General features: G+C 45.3%; 1 protein-coding gene across 1 annotated transcript; it reads right to left on the bottom strand.

Moving 5' to 3' along the window:
* Nucleotides 1-378: 378 nt before the first annotated feature.
* On the bottom strand, nucleotides 379-4,083 carry LOC144806490 (uncharacterized). The gene has a single exon (XM_078672843.1). The coding sequence runs from the start codon at nucleotides 3,668-3,670 to the stop codon at nucleotides 2,141-2,143; it is 1,530 nt and encodes a 509-aa protein (XP_078528969.1). The 5' UTR covers nucleotides 3,671-4,083; the 3' UTR covers nucleotides 379-2,140.
* Nucleotides 4,084-19,093: the final 15,010 nt, after the last annotated feature.

The raw sequence follows: 19,093 nt of genomic DNA, 5'->3' as shown, positions 1-19,093 counted from the left end.
ATACATCCACCAGATTGTGAGTATTCATTAGGGCAGATATGGCTTTGAGCACCTTAGGTTTACGCCCTGCATACGGAGTACTGTTAGCTCTGCTAGAAAAATCTGCGGATATATTAAGATCCCCACAGAGTATTAGGGGATATGGCCAGTTCAATAGCTCCAGCTCTAATTTATCAAATATATCTGGTTCGTCCTGATTGGACCCATAAACCGTACACAGGGTGATCCCTATTTTTAGTTCAACTATGGCCCATCTCCCCCACGGGTCTGATAAGGAGCGTAGATGTCCCCCCAAATTATTTTTAACCAATATGGCAACCCCCCTAACTATGGACGTCTGGTAGAGCAGCCCACAAGATCGAAGCCCTTGATGTTTAATAAGTGTTTCTTCGACCAAGGCAGGTGTGTTCCTGGATACATAAAACATCCAAGCGATTCAGGCCCACAAAGCATCCTAGTCTCTGCCTTTTGAGTCCTTCATTCAGGCCCCCTACATTTAGTGTACAAATCCTAAGTTTCCTCATCATATCCTTGTTCACAGATTGATCCACCATATAATGAAATGGTACCAGTACTACACCTAGAACTAATATTGTTACCCCTTTTTGTAACCAGGCATCTCCTTGAAGCAACGCATTGGGGTAAGCAGAATCTGGCTTCTTTCCCTCCCCCACCGACCATGTCAGAGACTTCAGCATTGTCTTGGACAACAAGCTCTCTATGAAGAAGCAAATCAACATGATCTCCACCATCTGCTTCCTCACAATGCGCATGCGCCGCAAGATCTTTAGATGGCTCTCCACCAGACATCTGCAGTCAGCCTCCCTCTTCCTAGCTTAAGCTCCGAGAGTCTAAAACACCTGGCACGGAGGCCACGGTTAATCCCAACTGGCAGCAAAGACCTGGAATGAACTCACCCTGCACCTGAGATCTGCCTCATCACTGAATCTGGAAAGGACTCTGGACCTGGCTGTTCAACTGATCGGCCCTTCCGGACAACAACTCCTCACCCAGCGCCTTGAGAACCTCACTGATGGTATGCTGCGCCTAATACCCATTGATTGATTGACTTTGTACATTCATATAGATTTTTCTCAGTGGGGACTTTCTGATGCAGTTTTACCTCTTCCTTGCCAATACATGCCTTGCTAAATTTAGTGCGATCTTCAGGGTTGACTTTTGATGTCGAGTTAGCTCTCCATTGATGAATGCATGGTCACGTTCAATACATTTATAGAGTTTCTCTCCTGTGTGAACATTCTGATATATTACATTTTGTTTCATAATTGATCCCTTGTCACATTCTATTCATTAATAAGGTTTCTCCCTAGTGTGTGTTTGTTTATGCTGCATTAGCGTATTCTTCCCGTGGAAGACTTTATTAAACTCTCTACATACACTGGATTTCTTGCCAAGTAGATTTTCAGATTTCGCTTCAGTTTTCAATTTATTATGAATGCTTTGTGGAATTCAGTACATACATATATTTTCTCCCATGTGTGAACTTCCTGATCTTGTGTTACATTTTGCTTTGTAATAAATCCCTTGTCACATTCTGTAAATTCATGTGGTTTCTCCCCAGTGTGGACGCTGAAATTGCTTTAACACTCTCCTTAAAATAAATACCTCGTCACATGCAGTGCAGTTGAATGGTCACCCTCCATTTGGAATAAATGCGTTGTCACATTTTGTACAATTATGTGGTTTCTTTCATTTGTGTACATTCTGATGTATTTTTAAACTTTGCTTTGGAATAGCTGCTAAGTCACATTCACATTGTTTTTCACCAGTGTGGAATTTCTGATGTAGTATTAATCTTCGCCTAGTAATAAATGTCTTGTTGCTATGTACATTCATAGGGTTTCTCTCCTACATGGACTATCTGATGTTGCATAAGATGCGACTTTCTAATAAATGCCTTCTCACATTCAGTGCAGTCGAATGGTCTCTCTCCGATGGGGATTTTCTAATATTACTTCAGCTCTCCATTGGTTATAAATGCTATGTCACATTCAGTACACGGATATGGTTTCTCCCCAGTGTGGAATTTCTGAAGTAGCGTTAGCTCTCTATTTGTTATAAATGCTTTGTCACATTCTGTACATTTATATGGTTTCTCCCCAGAGTGGATATTTTGATGTCACTTAAGCTCCATGTTTTTTCTAAATGCTTTTTCACATTCTGTATATTGATATGGTTTCTCCCCAGTGTGGACTTTCTGATGTTCCATTAGATTTGACTTTCTAATGAATGCTTTATCACATTCTGTACATTGATATGGTTTCTCCCCAGTGTGGACTTTCTGATGTTCCATTAGATTTGACTTTCTAATGAATGCTTTGTCACATTCTGTACATTGATATGGTTTCTCCCCAGTGTGGATTTTCTGATGTAGCTTTAGCTTTCTATTTGCTATAAATGCTTTGTCACATTCTGTACATTGATATGGTTTCTCCCCAGTGTGGATTTTCTGATGTTGCTTTAGTTCTCCATTTCTTGTAAATGCTTTGTCACATTCTGAACATTTATATGGTTTCTCCCCAGTGTGGATTTTCTGGTGTTGCTTTAGCTCTCCAAGTGTTATAAATGCCTTATCACATTCTGTACATTGATATGGTTTCTCCCCAGTGTGGACTTTCCGATGTTCCATTAGACGTGACTTTCTAATGAATGCCTGGTCACATTCTGTACATTGGTAAGGTTTCTCTCCAGTGTGGATTTTCTGATGTTGCAGTAGGTATCCATTTCTTAAAAATGCTTTGTCACATTCTGTACATTGGTATGGTTTCTCCCCAGTGTGGATTTTCTGATGTAGCTTTAGCGCTCCATTTACTATAAATCTCTTGTCACATTCTGTACATTGGTATGGTTTCTCCCCAGTGTGGATTTTCTGATGTCGCTTTAGCTCTGGAGTGTTTATAAAAGCTTTGTCACATTCCATACATTGGTATGGTTTCTCCCCAGTGTGGATTTTCTGATGTAGCTTTAGCTTTCCATTTGCTATAAATGCTTTGTCACATTCTGTACATTTATATGGTTTCTTCCCAGTGTGGATTTTCTGATGTAGCGTTAGCTCTCCATTTGATATAAATGATTTGTCACATTCTGTACATTGATATGGTTTCTCCCCAGTGTGGATTTTCTGATGTCGTATTAGCGTTCCATTTCTTATAAATGCTTTGTCACATTCTGTACATTTATATGGTTTCTCCCCAGCGTGGATTTTCTGATGTAGCTTTAGCTCTCCATTTCTTGTAAATGCTTTGTTACATTCTGTACATTTATATGGTTTCTCCCCAGTGTGGATTGTCTGGTGTTGCTTTAGCTCTCCAAGTGTTATAAATGCCTTATCACATTCTGTACATGTATATGGTTTCTCCCCAGTGTGGATTTTGTGATGTCGTTTTAGTTGTCCATTCATTACAAATGCTTTGTCACATTCTATACATTTAAACGGTTTCTCCCCGGTATGCATTAGTTGATGCTGGTTTAGGTTCTTCTTCCTTATGAACACTTTATTACAGTCAATACATTTATATGGTTTCTCTCCAGTGTGGATTTTGTAATGCTGACTTAGATTCTTCTTCCTATGGAACACTTTATTACATTCTGTACATTTATATGGTTTCTCCTCTACGTGGACACCCTGATGCTGCATTAGGTCTTTCATTGCAAAGAAAACTTTTCCACAGTCAGTCAATCAATATGGTTCTTCTCCAGTATGATTTTCTGATGTTGCACTTGCTCTTTCTCTCCCTAATAAATGTGATGTCACTTTCTAGATATTCATACGGTTTCTCTTCTGTGTGTTCTTTCTGATCCAGGTTAGATCTTCCTTCGTAATGAGAACCTTATCAGACTTGCTTCAGTATGTCAGTGTGTTATTTCATCAATGTATACCAGGTGATCCCTAAGAGCCAAGTACAGACCAGATTGGGCAGTTTGGGTTTTCTGCTGTAGAAACAGACTTACGCGAGGCATTAGCCTTCAAGGGAAGAATTTTCGAGGTGTACTGTTTTTACATCACTTCCTACACAAGTGATGTTTAATGCCTTCACCTTTTATGTTCTTTACTGCTTTTATGTCACCTGTTGGAAAAAAATTAAAAAACACTGAATAAGCTTAAATGGTGGGTCCATCACGAAAATCTAGTGGCATTTAATGAGACATTTAATTGACCACATAGACAAGTGCGCTGAAGAAATTCTAGATTACACTTTCAATGTAAAGATGCAATAGGCAGAGCAAGGGCATACGATCCTTCCTTGACGCCCTCCTATCGCGGAGTGTAGACTCAAGGAGAAACCAAGACTCCAGTTGAGTCTTTTGTCAGCGGTTCTGTGTAGATCCATAAGTGTCGGATTTGATGGGGCCAGAGCCTCAGCATTTACGTCCAAATGTGCCTTTAATATGAGGGAAACTTCAAAGAGTGGTTTTGAAGTGCACCAGTATCTCTTCCAATCCCAGCATTCACTCCAGACTACCAAAGGGAGTTATCATTCCTTTGTATGGGGTCAGTCTACTACCCTGTAAAGGGTAAGAGTGGGCCCCTTCCTCCTATCTGCCCAGAAAGACCCATTGGGATGCAGATGGATGCAGATAAGTGCTAAATCACACCCAACCCTTGCAGTGTCTGTGGCTCTCTAGAAGGAATACACAAAGGGGTCGGTCACCTAGGCCAGACGTGTATTAGAGACAGGGTGTAAGGCACAAAGAGCAGTACAAGCAAAGAAAAGTCCACTTTCTAAAAGTAGCTTTTCTAAAATAGTAATGTTAAAACCGACTTAACCAGTGAAGAGGATTTATCATTACCATTGCAAAGATATGAAACATGAAACGGCTACTCCTTTCCAATCAGGAATTACAGCTGAAAGAATTCCCAGTTCTAGCCAATTAGGGGAGTAGGCCTTACAGCAGTGAAAAAATAATTTAGCTGTTTGTCACTACCAGGACATGTAAAACATGGAAGTATATGTTCTGCCTTTTACTCAAATAGCGTCCAGCACTTTGGGTTCCCAAGGCCCTTCCTTAGGGGTGACGTATATGTAATAAAAGGGGAGTTTAAGGCTTGGCAAGTAGCTTTAAATTCAGAGTTGAAGTGGCAGTAAACTTCACACACACACTCAATGCAGTGGCAGGCCTGAGACATGGTTTCAGGCTGCATATGTGGGTGGCACGGTCAGTGCTGCAGCCCACTAGTAGCAAATAATTAGCAGGCCCTGGGCACATGTAGTACAATTTACTAGGGACTTATAAGCAAATTAAATATGCCAAGTAAGTATGAGCTCATGGTACCATGGTTAGGGGAGAGAGCACTGACACTTTAGCACTGATTAGCAGTGGTAGCTGGTGCAGAGTCCTAAAACCAGCAAAAACAAGCACAGAAAATGGAGGGAGGCAGGTAAAAAGTTGGGAAAAGATCATCCTAAGGCTGCCAGGTCTAACAGAGCCTTTTCCAGTGAATGGACCACACAACAAAGAGCATCACAATAATGGCAGAAAATATAATCAATTGCTGCAAGGGAGTCCTCTATACTATCAGAGAGCCTGCGATGGGACCCGGACAATAATCTGAGCATCTTTCACATGGTGTAACTCCAGAGATGAGGCTCTGACCAGATCTACACAAGGAATACGAGATTTACAACCATAATAAACACAAATTGGCAAAGTCAAGAAGTCTCACCTTTTAGACTTATAGGCTTTGTAAATGCTGCACAACACCAACAAAGAACAAGCATTTGCAATGCAATAGGTCTCACATTTTTTAGAGTTGGAGCTAATAGTGTAAATATAAATATTTTTTCCTTATGCGTTTAGTAGTGGAAGGATGTGATGGCAATTGTGTGTTTTACAATTAATTTATAATCAAGTGTATCAATTGTTTTGTGTTTCTGGTGTATGGGGCTTACTGGGATACAGTGTAAAGCAATCCTGGGTTTGTTTTAGCAAATGAATACTATGCAGTTATTAAGGACACAACGAGAATGCTTTATTACATAAAGGGAAATCCCGGGTATGGACATATTGAACCCAAGAGAATAAGAGTCACCTGATTATTTTATTTGTGGGTATTTAATAACGTTAAGCAGCATGATGGTGCTAATTTTACCTGGTTTTTAACACCCTGTTGGGTGGCTGCTATGAATCTCGTGTGATTATCCCTAGGGCCCCTCAACGAGCAGAATAAAGAGAAAATTCCAGGTTGTAACTAGTTGGTTTGTGCACAGACTAATCAAACCTCGCCGGAGGTTGTAATGATAGGATGAGAATGGGACAGACTGGGGAAGCAATGGATGCATAGGCATGGGGAGCAGAGACACGATGAGCAGGGCTACAGTGAGACAATGTGAGCTGAAGCAGACACAGGAATTACAGGTTATGAAGGTAGCGATACATAAACCAAAGGGGGTGTATTTGGGGGGTGGACACACATTGGAGCATGGGGTATCAACCAGGCATAAGGTAAAAAGAGGAGGATGAACACCCGTCAAGGCACAGAGACTGGGGGTGCAAGCAATGGAGACACAGTGGGAGCGAAGATGACTGGTGAGAGCTAGCATATTGCAGGGAGGCAGGGATACAGTGAGCACATACAGCTGCGGAAAAACCAAAGTGATGTACCTCTGCGTGAACCCATTAGGAGGTAGCAAAGAAGTGTCCTGAATTTTTACTCTCATCGTCCTAAATTTACACCCATGCCAGTAGGTCACCCTAGGTGCTAAGGGTGCATAGAGCGCCTTGGTGGGCCTAGGAGAGGGGCAAAGGCTAGTGCCTGAAAGGCGAGCAAAGCAGCGTGCTTTAGGTGAAGGAGACCAAGAAAGTGCTCCGAGGAGAAGGGGCAGTGAGGATTGCTTCAAAAGAAGGAGATTGTAAAAGAAAAACTCAGTGATGGTGAATCACCTTCTCAATGACATGGAGTCATCATGTAAACCTACCTGGTCAGTAAAGCCTTTGAGGGTGTAGCCATGTCAGGTTTTCACAATATCCACCTGAATCTTATTTACATGCGTTAATGAAAATGGGATCCAGAATGGGTGTGTGGTCTGTAAGCATGGGCGTAAAATCCGCTCCGCTCGCGGATTTTTCGGATTTTCGGCAAATTCGCAATCCGCGAACGCTCGCAAATTTGTCGAAAATCCGTGAATCCGCTCGCGGCGGATTTTTTGCTTGGTTGCGGCGCGCGGCGTGGTGCACGGCGTTCACTTTCCGTCATTTTAGCGTTTGCCGAGTTGTTTTTCTTTGCGAGTGACGCGCCATTTTAGATCTTGCTGCGTGTTCCCGCGGGAGTTTGTCGCCCGCGAATACGTACTCGCGGCTTGCCACCTTGCACAGCACACCTCGCGAGAGTTCGCAATTGCGAACACGTAGTTGCGGCGGAAAGGAACAATCTCGCACTTGCAAAATAGAGATTTTGCAATTTCGCACAAGAAAATCACCAGCAAACAGGATAAACCTTCAGAAAATTATGATTTTTATCAGAATCACTCCTCAGGTTGACATTTGCATGGCCTTTTTTTTTGCAAGGAGTCCATTTTGGGGGGGGGAGGAAGGAAGTGCCCCACAGTCTCCAACTTCCTGTTCCTGTCCAGCAGGCTCCTCCCAGTGCTTTGTCCATCTCCTGGTCACTTTCATTTGGATCTGGAGCTGGAAGGATTACTTTTTGTGGGTGCTGCTGGATATTTGGATTTGAGGCCTTTTTGACTGTCTTTGGATCACTTTTGGATTAGAAATCAACTTTCACAAGTAAGTTTGTTTGGGGCATTACAGTTGCTGCAAGTACAATTTTGGAACTTTTTCAGAAAATTAAATAAATTATATTGTGGGTAGCCACAGTATCCAGTAGGACCAGGGTTGGTTATGGGTGCATGATACAACTGTTTTGTTGAATTTAAACACCATTGAGGCCATGGATGGGCTGGGATTGTGCAGATTTTATTGTTTTTTGTCGTTTTTTTGGGCCTGCTGGTGTGGCCCTTTGCCCAGGGGTGGTGAGTGTTGCATCTGGGCCTAGTCTTTCTGTGGGGTGTCTTCTTGAATTTAAACATAATTGAGGCCATGGATGGGCTGGGATTGTGCTTATTTTATTGTTTTTTGTCGTTTTTGGGGGGCTGCTGGTGTGGCCTTTTGCTTGCCCAGGGGTGGTGGTGGTGCATGGACTGAGCGTGCCTGTGGTGTGGTCTCACTCTCTTTGATGTAAACATCATGGATGGCATTGGATTGTGGTGATTTCTGGCTGTTTTTCTGTTTTTTGGGGGTGTACTGTTGATGTGGACTGGCCATGTGGGTGGTGGTGGTGGCCATCTTGAGTGCTGGCTGGTACAGGCAACATGTGCTTGGGGTGTAAGGGGGCCATTTTGAGGTGAGGCAGTGTCTGAGGCCTGCACTTATTTTGCCTACTTTTCATCCCTTATGCCCAGGGGTAGTGAGTGTTGCATGGGCCTAGTGTTTCTGAGGGGTGTCTTCTTGAATTTAAACACCATTGAGGCCATGGATGGGCTGGGATTGTGCAGATTTTATTGTTTTTTGTCGTTTTTTTGGGCCTGCTGGTGTGGCCCTTTGCCCAGGGGTGGTGAGCGTTGCATGGGCCTAGTCTTTCTGTGGGGTGTCTTCTTGAATTTAAACATAATTGAGGCCATGGATGGGCTGGGATTGTGCTTATTTTATTGTTTTTTGTCGTTTTTGGGGGGCTGCTGGTGTGGCCTTTTGCTTGCCCAGGGGTGGTGGTGGTGCATGGACTGAGTGTGCCTGTGGTGTGGTCTCACTCTCTTTGATGTAAACATCATGGATGGCATTGGATTGTGGTGATTTCTGGCTGTTTTTCTGTTTTTTGGGGGTGTACTGTTGATGTGGACTGGCCATGTGGGTGGTGGTGGTGGCCATCTTGAGTGCTGGCTGGTACAGGCAACATGTGCTTGGGGTGTAAGGGGGCCATTTTGAGGTGAGGCAGTGTCTGAGGCCTGCACTTATTTTGCCTACTTTTCATCCCTTATGCCCAGGGGTAGTGAGTGTTGCATGGGCCTAGTGTTTCTGAGGGGTGTCTTCTTGAATCTAAACACCATTGAGCCCATGGATGGGCTGGGATTGTGCAGATTTTATTGTTTTTTGTCGTTTTTTTGGGCCTGCTGGTGTGGCCCTTTGCCCAGGGGTGGTGCGTGTTGCATGGGCCTAGTCTTTCTGTGGGGTGTCTTCTTGAATTTAAACATAATTGAGGCCATGGATGGGCTGGGATTGTGCTTATTTTATTGTTTTTTGTCGTTTTTGGGGGGCTGCTGGTGTGGCCTTTTGCTTGCCCAGGGGTGGTGGTGGTGCATGGACTGAGTGTGCCTGTGGTGTGGTCTCAATCTCTTTGATGTAAACATCATGGATGGCATTGGATTGTGGTGATTTCTGGCTGTTTTTCTGTTTTTTGGGGGTGTACTGTTGATGTGGACTGGCCATGTGGGTGGTGGTGGTGGCCATCTTGAGTGCTGGCTGGTACAGGCAACATGTGCTTGGGGTGTAAGGGGGCCATTTTGAGGTGAGGCAGTGTCTGAGGCCTGCACTTATTTTGCCTACTTTTCATCCCTTATGCCCAGGGGTAGTGAGTGTTGCATGGGCCTAGTGTTTCTGAGGGGTGTCTTCTTGAATTTAAACACCATTGAGCCCATGGATGGGCTGGGATTGTGCAGATTTTATTGTTTTTTGTCGTTTTTTTGGGCCTGCTGGTGTGGCCCTTTGCCCAGGGGTGGTGAGTGTTGCATGGGCCTAGTCTTTCTGTGGGGTGTCTTCTTGAATTTAAACATAATTGAGGCCATGGATGGGCTGGGATTGTGCTTATTTTATTGTTTTTTGTCGTTTTTGGGGGGCTGCTGGTGTGGCCTTTTGCTTGCCCAGGGGTGGTGGTGGTGCATGGACTGAGTGTGCCTGTGGTGTGTTCTCACTCTCTTTGATGTAAACATCATGGATGGCATTGGATTGTGGTGATTTCTGGCTGTTTTTCTGTTTTTTGGGGGTGTACTGTTGATGTGGACTGGCCATGTGGGTGGTGGTGGTGGCCATCTTGAGTGCTGGCTGGTACAGGCAACATGTGCTTGGGGTGTAAGGGGGCCATTTTGAGGAGAGGCAGTGTCTGAGGCCTGCACTTATTTTGCCTACTTTTCATCCCTTATGCCCAGGGGTAGTGAGTGTTGCATGGGCCTAGTGTTTCTGAGGGGTGTCTTCTTGAATTTAAACACCATTGAGGCCATGGATGGGCTGGGATTGTGCAGATTTTATTGTTTTTTGTCGTTTTTTGGGCCTGCTGGTGTGGCCCTTTGCCCAGGGGTGGTGAGTGTTGCATGGGCCTAGTGTTTCTGAGGGGTGTCTTCTTGAATTTAAACATAATTGAGGCCATGGATGGGCTGGGATTGTGCTTATTTTATTGATTTTTGTCGTTTTTGGGGGGCTGCTGGTGTGTCCTTTTGCTTGCCCAGGGGTGGTGGTGGTGCATGGACTGAGTGTGCCTGTGGTGTGGTCTCACTCTCTTTGATGTAAACATCATGGATGGCATTGGATTGTGGTGATTTCTGGCTGTTTTTCTGTTTTTTGGGGGTGTACTGTTGATGTGGACTGGCCATGTGGGTGGTGGTGGTGGCCATCTTGAGTGCTGGCTGGTACAGGCAACATGTGCTTGGGGTGTAAGGGGGCCATTTTGAGGAGAGGCAGTGTCTGAGGCCTGCACTTATTTTGCCTACTTTTCATCCCTTATGCCCAGGGGTAGTGAGTGTTGCATGGGCCTAGTGTTTCTGAGGGGTGTCTTCTTGAATTTAAACACCATTGAGCCCATGGATGGGCTGGGATTGTGCAGATTTTATTGTTTTTTGTCGTTTTTTTGGGCCTGCTGGTGTGGCCCTTTGCCCAGGGGTGGTGAGTGTTGCATGGGCCTAGTCTTTCTGTGGGGTGTCTTCAATGTAAACATCATGGATGGCATGGGATTGTGCTCATTTTTCTGTGTTTTGTCGTTTTTGGGGTGTATAACTGAACTGATGTTCCTCTGTCTTCCATTGCTTTTAGGTGCACAAGAAGACTCAATAGAACCACCAGTGCCAGGAAGAAGTCCTGCAGCGGTGTGTGCAGCATAACATCACGCGACGTCACGTCTGGACACAACAGAACCCTCTGCAACTCGTGCAACTGCTGCCTGCTGACCTGCTCTGAAGAAGATGGCCCCAAAAAAAGTAACCCGTAGCTCCTCTAGCAAGAAAGGTGCCAGTAAGGAGCAGAAGAAGCAAGTTACCAAGGACACTGGTGTGCCGCCCGCCCCTTTTTTTGGGAGTAAAAAAAAAAGTATGCCTGCAGCAGCTGCAGCGGGATCTGCTGGGGACCAAGCTGGCAGCAGCACCCCCGCTCCATTGGGCTCAGTGCCACCACCACCACCACGCCAACTTAAGTCCAAGCCCTTGAGTGCTGCAGAGGCAGCCAGTATACTTCTTCAATCACCATCGACCAGTGATGTTGGCTCATCGCAAGAAAGCATCAGCAATGTCCCTCAATCAACACAGGTTGTTGTAGCTCATCTGACGAGTGTTGAACAACCACAGCCGCAACAACAATCACATGTGCAAGTACAAGCCCAAGTACATGTGGAAGGAGAGGCAGCGCAAGGAGATGCGCAAGCAGAGGTGCATGGAGGGTCACAACAAGTGCCCACAATAGTTGTTCCTCCCGAAGTAGGGGCACATCAGGAAATCGACAATCAAGGCGAGGTATCATTTGAGGAAGCCACTCCTCCTGATGATCCTTCATTGTCTTCCACACCCCTAGCAAGGAAGAGATCAAGGGTGGTGTCTACATCCTCTTCAAGCACACCTCCTTCTGATGATACGGATCAAACTTGGGAACAAACAAAGGTAGTTAAGCGTAAAAGGAAGCTCGTCCAAAGTCTCAGAGTTATGGAGTGTGATGAGTCTCAACAAGAAGTGGCGGATACTGCTGCTGATGAAGACTCTGCCAACGACGACCCAGTCATCATAAAGGTCACTGCAGCCCCAGCGGGCATGCAGCAAACAGACATTTTGACCCTAGCCCGAAGAGCTGCTGAGCGTGATGATGATGTTGTCGATGAGGAGGCAGTGGAAACACCACAATCATTGGAGTTAAGTAGTACACCAACTCGTCCCGCTTCCATATTTCTTTCTGGCAAGAAGAGACCTCCGTCAACCTCGACCTTAATTAGTGGCGGTGAAAGTGCAAAACGTACAAAAGTTGGGCAATCCACATCCTCCACTTCATCTGGCATTAGCTTCATGACCACCACCACCAGTATCGCCGCCTCCTCCATGTCCCACAGACACTTCAAGTCCCCAGTTTGGGACTTCTTTACTGTTTGTCCAAAAAATCCAAAGTTTGCCATTTGTACCATTTGTAAGCAAGCAGTTAGTCGTGGTAAGCCAGGTACCAACTATGGTACCGGAGGCCAGAGAGGTCATCTAAGGAGACAGCACACTGTCAAATGGTTTGCGCACCTAGATGCGATCAAGAAAGGCCAAATTCAAGGAAACGTTGATGTTTCATCTGATGATGACGAGCAGGAAGAAGACGTGTCAAACACTTCCCTTACACCCAGTACCCCTGTCAGCAGCACACCCAATGTGAGGCACACTAAGAGTGTTGGAGCGAGTGAGACACCAACGCACAAAAGTTCACCAGCGAGCAAAATTGGGTCAACGAAGTCATTATCAGCCCGTAAATGCTTGGTCCAGGGCAACATTAGAACAATGCTTACGTCAGACGTGCCATATGAACGCAACCACCCACTGACGCGTCTGTATAACACTAAGCTGGCTAAAAATGCTAGCTGTGGACCTTCTACCTTTTTCTTTTGTAGAAGCGGTAGGTTTTCTTGAATTAGTGGCAACGCTCTGCCCTAAATGGAAGGTTCCGAGCCGGTTCTATTTTGCCAGAGTTGCGGTTCCAGCACTACATGAAGATGTGCTGCAGGCGATTGGGGCAGCTTTGCAGAAGAGTGCTGTTCACACAATACATCTGACAACAGACATGTGGACCAGTGGCCCAGGCGATGATTACATGTGCATCACTGCACACTGGGTCTCTTTTTCAGGTGTTAAAGCAAAGCTAAACGCAGGTGTTGACCCGGACCAAGTTTTCAAAGCTGCTCGGAAACATGCAACACTAGCCATGTTTGGCTTGGAGAAAAGTCACACAGCAGAAAACCTTTTGGAAGAGTTTAACAAAAAGGTCTTGACAATGCTATCCCCCCTAAAACGCAAGATTGGTTATGTTTCCACGGATAATGGCGCCAATGTAGTTAAGGCCATGTCACAGGGTCACCATGTTAGAGTGCCGTGTTTGGCGCACTGTATCAACCTGGTAGTTCAAAAATTCTTGAGTGATAAACAGAGTCCAGCGTTCGAGGTAATGGCCACCTGCCGCAAAATGTGCAACCATTTCAGCCATTCTTTTAAGGCCCGGAAGCATCTGCGGAGACTGCTACTTCAACGTAGAATGCCAGTGAAAGCACTCATCCAGGAGGTGGCAACACGTTGGAACTCAACCTTCTACATGCTTGAGCGTCTGTATGAGCAGTATACGGTACTCGATCACTATTTCTTCACAGAGGCTACATCTCAGAAGGAGGACCTGCGGATGAGTGCGGCGCAATGGGACATAGTTAAAAGCCTGACAGACATGCTTCGTCCTTTTGAGTTCTTCACGCGTGCAGTCAGAAAGGAGGACTGTAATTTGGGAAAAGCTATCCCATTGTTGTGCATGCTGGAGCACCAACTGATGGGGGTGTCTTCTGAGTTTGAAAAAGATGAGAAAAAAAAACCCATTTCATTTTGTCTGAGAAATTATTACATCGCCTACGTGGTGATGAACGTCTTCAAAACATCAACTCAGATCAGCATTACATTTGTGCTACTATTCTGGATCCACGCTACAAAAAGGCGCTGGCAGACGAAGCATTCTTTCCTTTTGCTGATGCAGATGTTCAAAAGTACAAACATTGGTTAGCCTGGTCAGCCAAGAGGTTTGAAAAAGAACGGCAGGTTATTGAAGGAGAAGCCAGTACATCAGCATCAGCATCAGCAGGCCATCCGCAGTCACAAGAATCCACTTCTGCACCTGTGGCTGGGGCACAAGTGACCTCTCAGCCGTTAAAGACACCGGCAACTGGATCATCTGCACCACACACAATGACAACACTAACAGTGGCTGCGGAGGAGGATTGGCTAAGTTTGATGGGGTATGGTTCTCGAAAAAATGTCACAGGCACAGCAAAAAGTAAGCAAAGTGGAGGAACAGTTGATGACCTTGAGTCGATGGTGCAGGACTATCTGAATGACTCAACAGAGGTCTTCCTTAATGATGAGCCATTGCAGTATTGGCATGGCAAAAAACAATTGTGGCCACAGCTCTTCAACCTGGCTATAAACTATTTGTCTTGCCCACTCGCAAGTGTGTCTTCTGAACGTGTTTTCAGTGCTGCTGGTGGCATTGTAACTCCCAAACGGAGCCGCCTCTCGCCCAAAAATGTGGAGCGGCTGACAATGATCAAGATGAATCAGCACCTCATACCACCAGATTACAAAGTACGAGAAAGCACGCCGCATGAAGACGAGGAGGACAGCAACGTAGATGAGGGGATTTTTTCTCTGTTCGGTGCCACTGACCTCATCCAGCCTGAATTCGCAGAGTATGATGACGAAATCTTGTTCTTATTCCCTGACACCGAGCCCTGAAAATGAGACAATCAATCAAGAACTTTCTTTTTCGTCCTTATTCACTTTTATTCCTGTGTGCTTTGTGTCTCTCTTTCTTTGTTTTGCACAGTTAATTTAATTCAAACTTTAATCACCTAATCCCAAAAACAAGACCATCATCAGAACTGTCTTCACTTGTTTGCTTATTGATTTGAAGGTGCCGCAGTCTACATTCCTCAGGTTCACAAGTTCTGAAGAACATGCTCCTCTATCCTCCTCCTCCAGACTGCGATTTGCCTCCAAGCAGAGTGCTGGATTACGCCCAATGAAGAAAGACTCAGCACTTGTGGGGGTGTTGTACTTCTTTGCGGGTGAGTTGACGGATTTGGGCCCATTGCTGTGAAGCTCTAATAATGGACAAAAGTGTTTTGGACCAAATATGAGGTGGAAATTTCTTGCCGTTTTTGCTGACTTGCTTGCCTTTGAGGTGCTCTTTGGCGGGGTTCCGGGGGTTTGTGGGTAATTTTTGGTGTCTGTCGAAGCACTGCTGCGACAGTCTAATCTTGATTGCATTTGCTTTTCAGGAAATCCGTGGTGGAAAACAGGAGTTATGATGATTGATGATGATGACCTAGCTGAACAGCGCCGCATTTGGACCGAAGGCCGAGAGATATTGTAAGTATGAGATTTAGCTTTTTCGCTGTTTGGGGGTGTTGTCGGTTGTTTTTTTGCGGGTGGGTTGGCGGGTCTTGCCTGGGGCATTCCTGGGAAGGTCTAATACCGGATAGAAGTGTTTTGGACAAAATCCATAAGGAACAGCCTTTTTTTTGCTATTTCTTCTGACATCTTGCTCAATGTAGCGTTTTGGGGGGCTTCCTGCTGTTCGTGGGTGGGTTGCGGCCGGGGTCTCTGTCGAAGCACTGCTGCGACAGTCTAATCTTGATTGCATTTGCTTTTCAGGAAATCCGTGGTGGAAAACCGGAGTTATGATGATTGATGATGATGATGACCTAGCTGAACAGCGCCGCATTTGGACCGAAGGCCGAGAGATATTGTAAGTATGAGATTTAGCTTTTTCGCTGTTTGGGGGTGTTGTCGGTTGTTTTTTTGCGGGTAGGTTGGCGGGTCTTGCCTGGGGCATTCCTGGGAAGGTCTAATACCGGATAGAAGTGTTTTGGACAAAATCCATAAGGAACAGCCTTTTTTTTGCTATTTCTTCTGACATCTTGCTCAATGTAGCGTTTTGGGGGGCTTCCTGCTGTTCGTGGGTGGGTTGCGGCCGGGGTCTCTGTCGAAGCACTGCTGCGACAGTCTAATCTTGATTGCATTTGCTTTTCAGGAAATCCGTGGTGGAAAACCGGAGTTATGATGATTGATGATGATGATGACCTAGCTGAACAGCGCCGCATTTGGACCGAAGGCCGAGAGATATTGTAAGTATGAGATTTAGCTTTTTCGCTGTTTGGGGGTGTTGTCGGGTGGTTTTTTGCGGGTGGGTTGGCGGGTCTTGCCTGGGGCATTCCTGGGAAGGTCTAATACCGGATAGAAGTGTTTTGGACAAAATCCATAAGGAACAGCCTTTTTTTTGCTATTTCTTCTGACATCTTGCTCAATGTAGCGTTTTGGGGGGCTTCCTGCTGTTCGTGGGTGGGTTGCGGCCGGGGTCTCTGTCGAAGCACTGCTGCGACAGTCTAATCTTGATTGCATTTGCTTTTCAGGAAATCCGTGGTGGAAAACCGGAGTTATGATGATTGATGATGACCTAGCTGAACAGCGCCGCATTTGGACCGAAGGCCGAGAGATATTGTAAGTATGAGATTTAGCTTTTTCGCTGTTTGGGGGTGTTGTCGGGTGGTTTTTTGCGGGTGGGTTGGCGCCGGCGGGTCTTGCCTGGGGCATTCCTCGGAAGGTCTAATACCGGATAGAAGTGTTTTGGACAAAATCCATAAGGAACAGCCTTTTTTTCAAGGTCAAATTTTGTTCTAAAACACAGTAGTACACCTACCTTGAGGGGAAAGATCCGCTATAATATTTTGGCCATACTTATTGATCCTTAAAAAGGTGACTCAGACAGAGCACGCAATTTCTAAAATATTGTACTGTCTATTAGGGAAATCAAAGTGTGACTTTTTGCACCACACAGCGTACATACCTTTTATTTATTTATCAGTGGTATTGTAATAGCACTTCCTGTTTTCCGTTCAATAATTACAGGCCGGGTTTCAGTCAACATCCGCCAGGCAGGCAGTGGACAGGGTGTCTTCTGTCAGTGGTCACCACATTGATGGACGAAGCGTCAGCTGGAATGGAGGAGTGCCGCCAATAAGAGGAATTGTTTGCTGCATGCTTATTACTTACCAAATTCAACAGGACAACTCCAACAACATACGCAATACAGATACAGTATCCATTGTTGTCTTTTATTCTATGAGTGTGACTGCATGTGCTTACCTTTAGTTTGTAACCAAAGATTGTCTGTATCTTCAATTATTGTTTGTCCATGCTCTGCTTTTTTTTCTTCTCTCAACAAAACCTACCCAAAAAGAAACCCCCATTCCCATCCATTTTACAAACCCTAACCCTCTTCCCCCGGGCTGTGTTGTTTTGCTTGATGTCTGACTAAAATGACATCAATAATTCCACACACTTGCTGGGGAGGATAAGGTCATAGCAGCAACAGGCTGGTGAAGGAATACGAGGATATCTTCTAGACTTACTCAGCTTCAGTACTATATCTTCTAGTAGTAGTAGCCAATGTCAAATAAATTCAACGCAAGTACTAGTTATACTTGCAAGCAAATACTTTACCATTTGTTAGGCTACATTATGGCACTGTTCTAGTGTACTGTCACCTGCTATTTTCTCGATCGTACCGTAACCGTTGTAATGCTACAGTAAGGAGGACAAACAAGGTTTCGTTTTCTTTTTTTCCATAGGCATGCAACTGCCACTGTGTCACACCACTAGTACCACCGCAATGAGGAAATGTCACCCGCCCAGGATTGACAACGTTAATCCCCATTTCACCTGGAGCCAGCCCTGGGCCTAGCCCTAATTTCTAACACAAATTACAGGTAAGATAAGCGTTTGGTGGGAGGTAGTATAATGGAGTATTATTTCGGAGTAGACAAGAGATTGACGGTTGTACTACTAAAGTCCTACGACTGTTCAGGAAAACAAAGTTACTGTTACACCCCCGCCCCCCACCCACCAGACTGAAAAGCAGTAAAAAACAGGTATGGTCAGATAAAGTTGAAAAATATATTTATTTAGCCCTAACAAAATAATCTCCCTCACCCACCCTAACCCCAACGATTGTCTCTGAAACGTCCCAAAACGATCCCAACTCCCAAATCCCACCCCCCAAAAGTCTATAAAAAAAGGGCAAGGGACACTCCACTACTGGAGGGTGCTGGTGCTGGTGCATGATGCGGCATGGGCATCATACTCCTTGCGGAGGGTGGCAAGCTCGGAGCGGAGGCCCTTAACCAAGTTCTTATACCTCAGGACCTCCTGCTCCAGGTTGGACATGCGGACTCGTAGGCGGCGTTGGCGTTCCTTGCAGCTCCTGTGGGGGGCAGCTGGTATTTCGGTTGCTTGGCGGTGGCGGTCGTCTTTCTTAGCCCGGCTCGGTCCCGCTGGCTTAGTCACGGAGGAGGATGCAGTGGTCACAGTCGAGGATGTCGTTGTTGCCCCGCTCGACTGCGTGTCCTCCTCCTCCTCCAGGGCCACCAGCCGCCGATATTCGGCGACTGTGGCCTCCAGCCTCCGTTGCCGGGCCAATCTAGCCTGCTCCCTCCTTGTTGTAGATTTGGAAGGAGCAACTATATGAAGAAAGAAAGACATAGTCTGTAACCAATGCTCCTTATTAATAACACAAAGTGATTGAGCCGAAAGTTGGGTCACAGAGTACAAGTAGCAAATTGAAAGCACAGTACATAACTATTGAGGACAGTATCTATGTAACCTCCCACTTCTGCATCCTTGCTCTAACAGTAGTGGTAGTTTAATGAACTAATTCTACGACCACTATGGACTTCCATTACAGTCGACTATGACAGTACACCAGTCTTATTCTTCTTCTTCTCTCTTGTTTAGGGAAATGGGTACGTTATCTTATGCAAGCCGGCAGAATGACATGGACAGCACAGTGAACTTGCACCCGAGAAAAAAAGTTGCACACCATGATGAGTGAGACAGACTTGCGTTACTGTACCGGTCCAGTACATGCAGGTGGTGAAGCTATTACTTTTCTATTACGGGTGGCACTGAGAATACTCTGTTACAAGGGCTACTGCTTAATTAATTTACCTTTCACCCTACAGTGCAAATGAGTACTAGAAAAGGAAAATGAAGAAGCTAACTAATTTGATTATCTATCACTTCACATGGGACGTATTTAATGACAG

Source organism: Lissotriton helveticus (assembly GCF_964261635.1).
Source record: "Lissotriton helveticus chromosome 1_1 unlocalized genomic scaffold, aLisHel1.1 SUPER_1_unloc_8, whole genome shotgun sequence".
NCBI classification, from domain to species: domain Eukaryota; kingdom Metazoa; phylum Chordata; class Amphibia; order Caudata; family Salamandridae; genus Lissotriton; species Lissotriton helveticus.
This window is presented reverse-complemented; position numbering and strand designations above follow the sequence as displayed.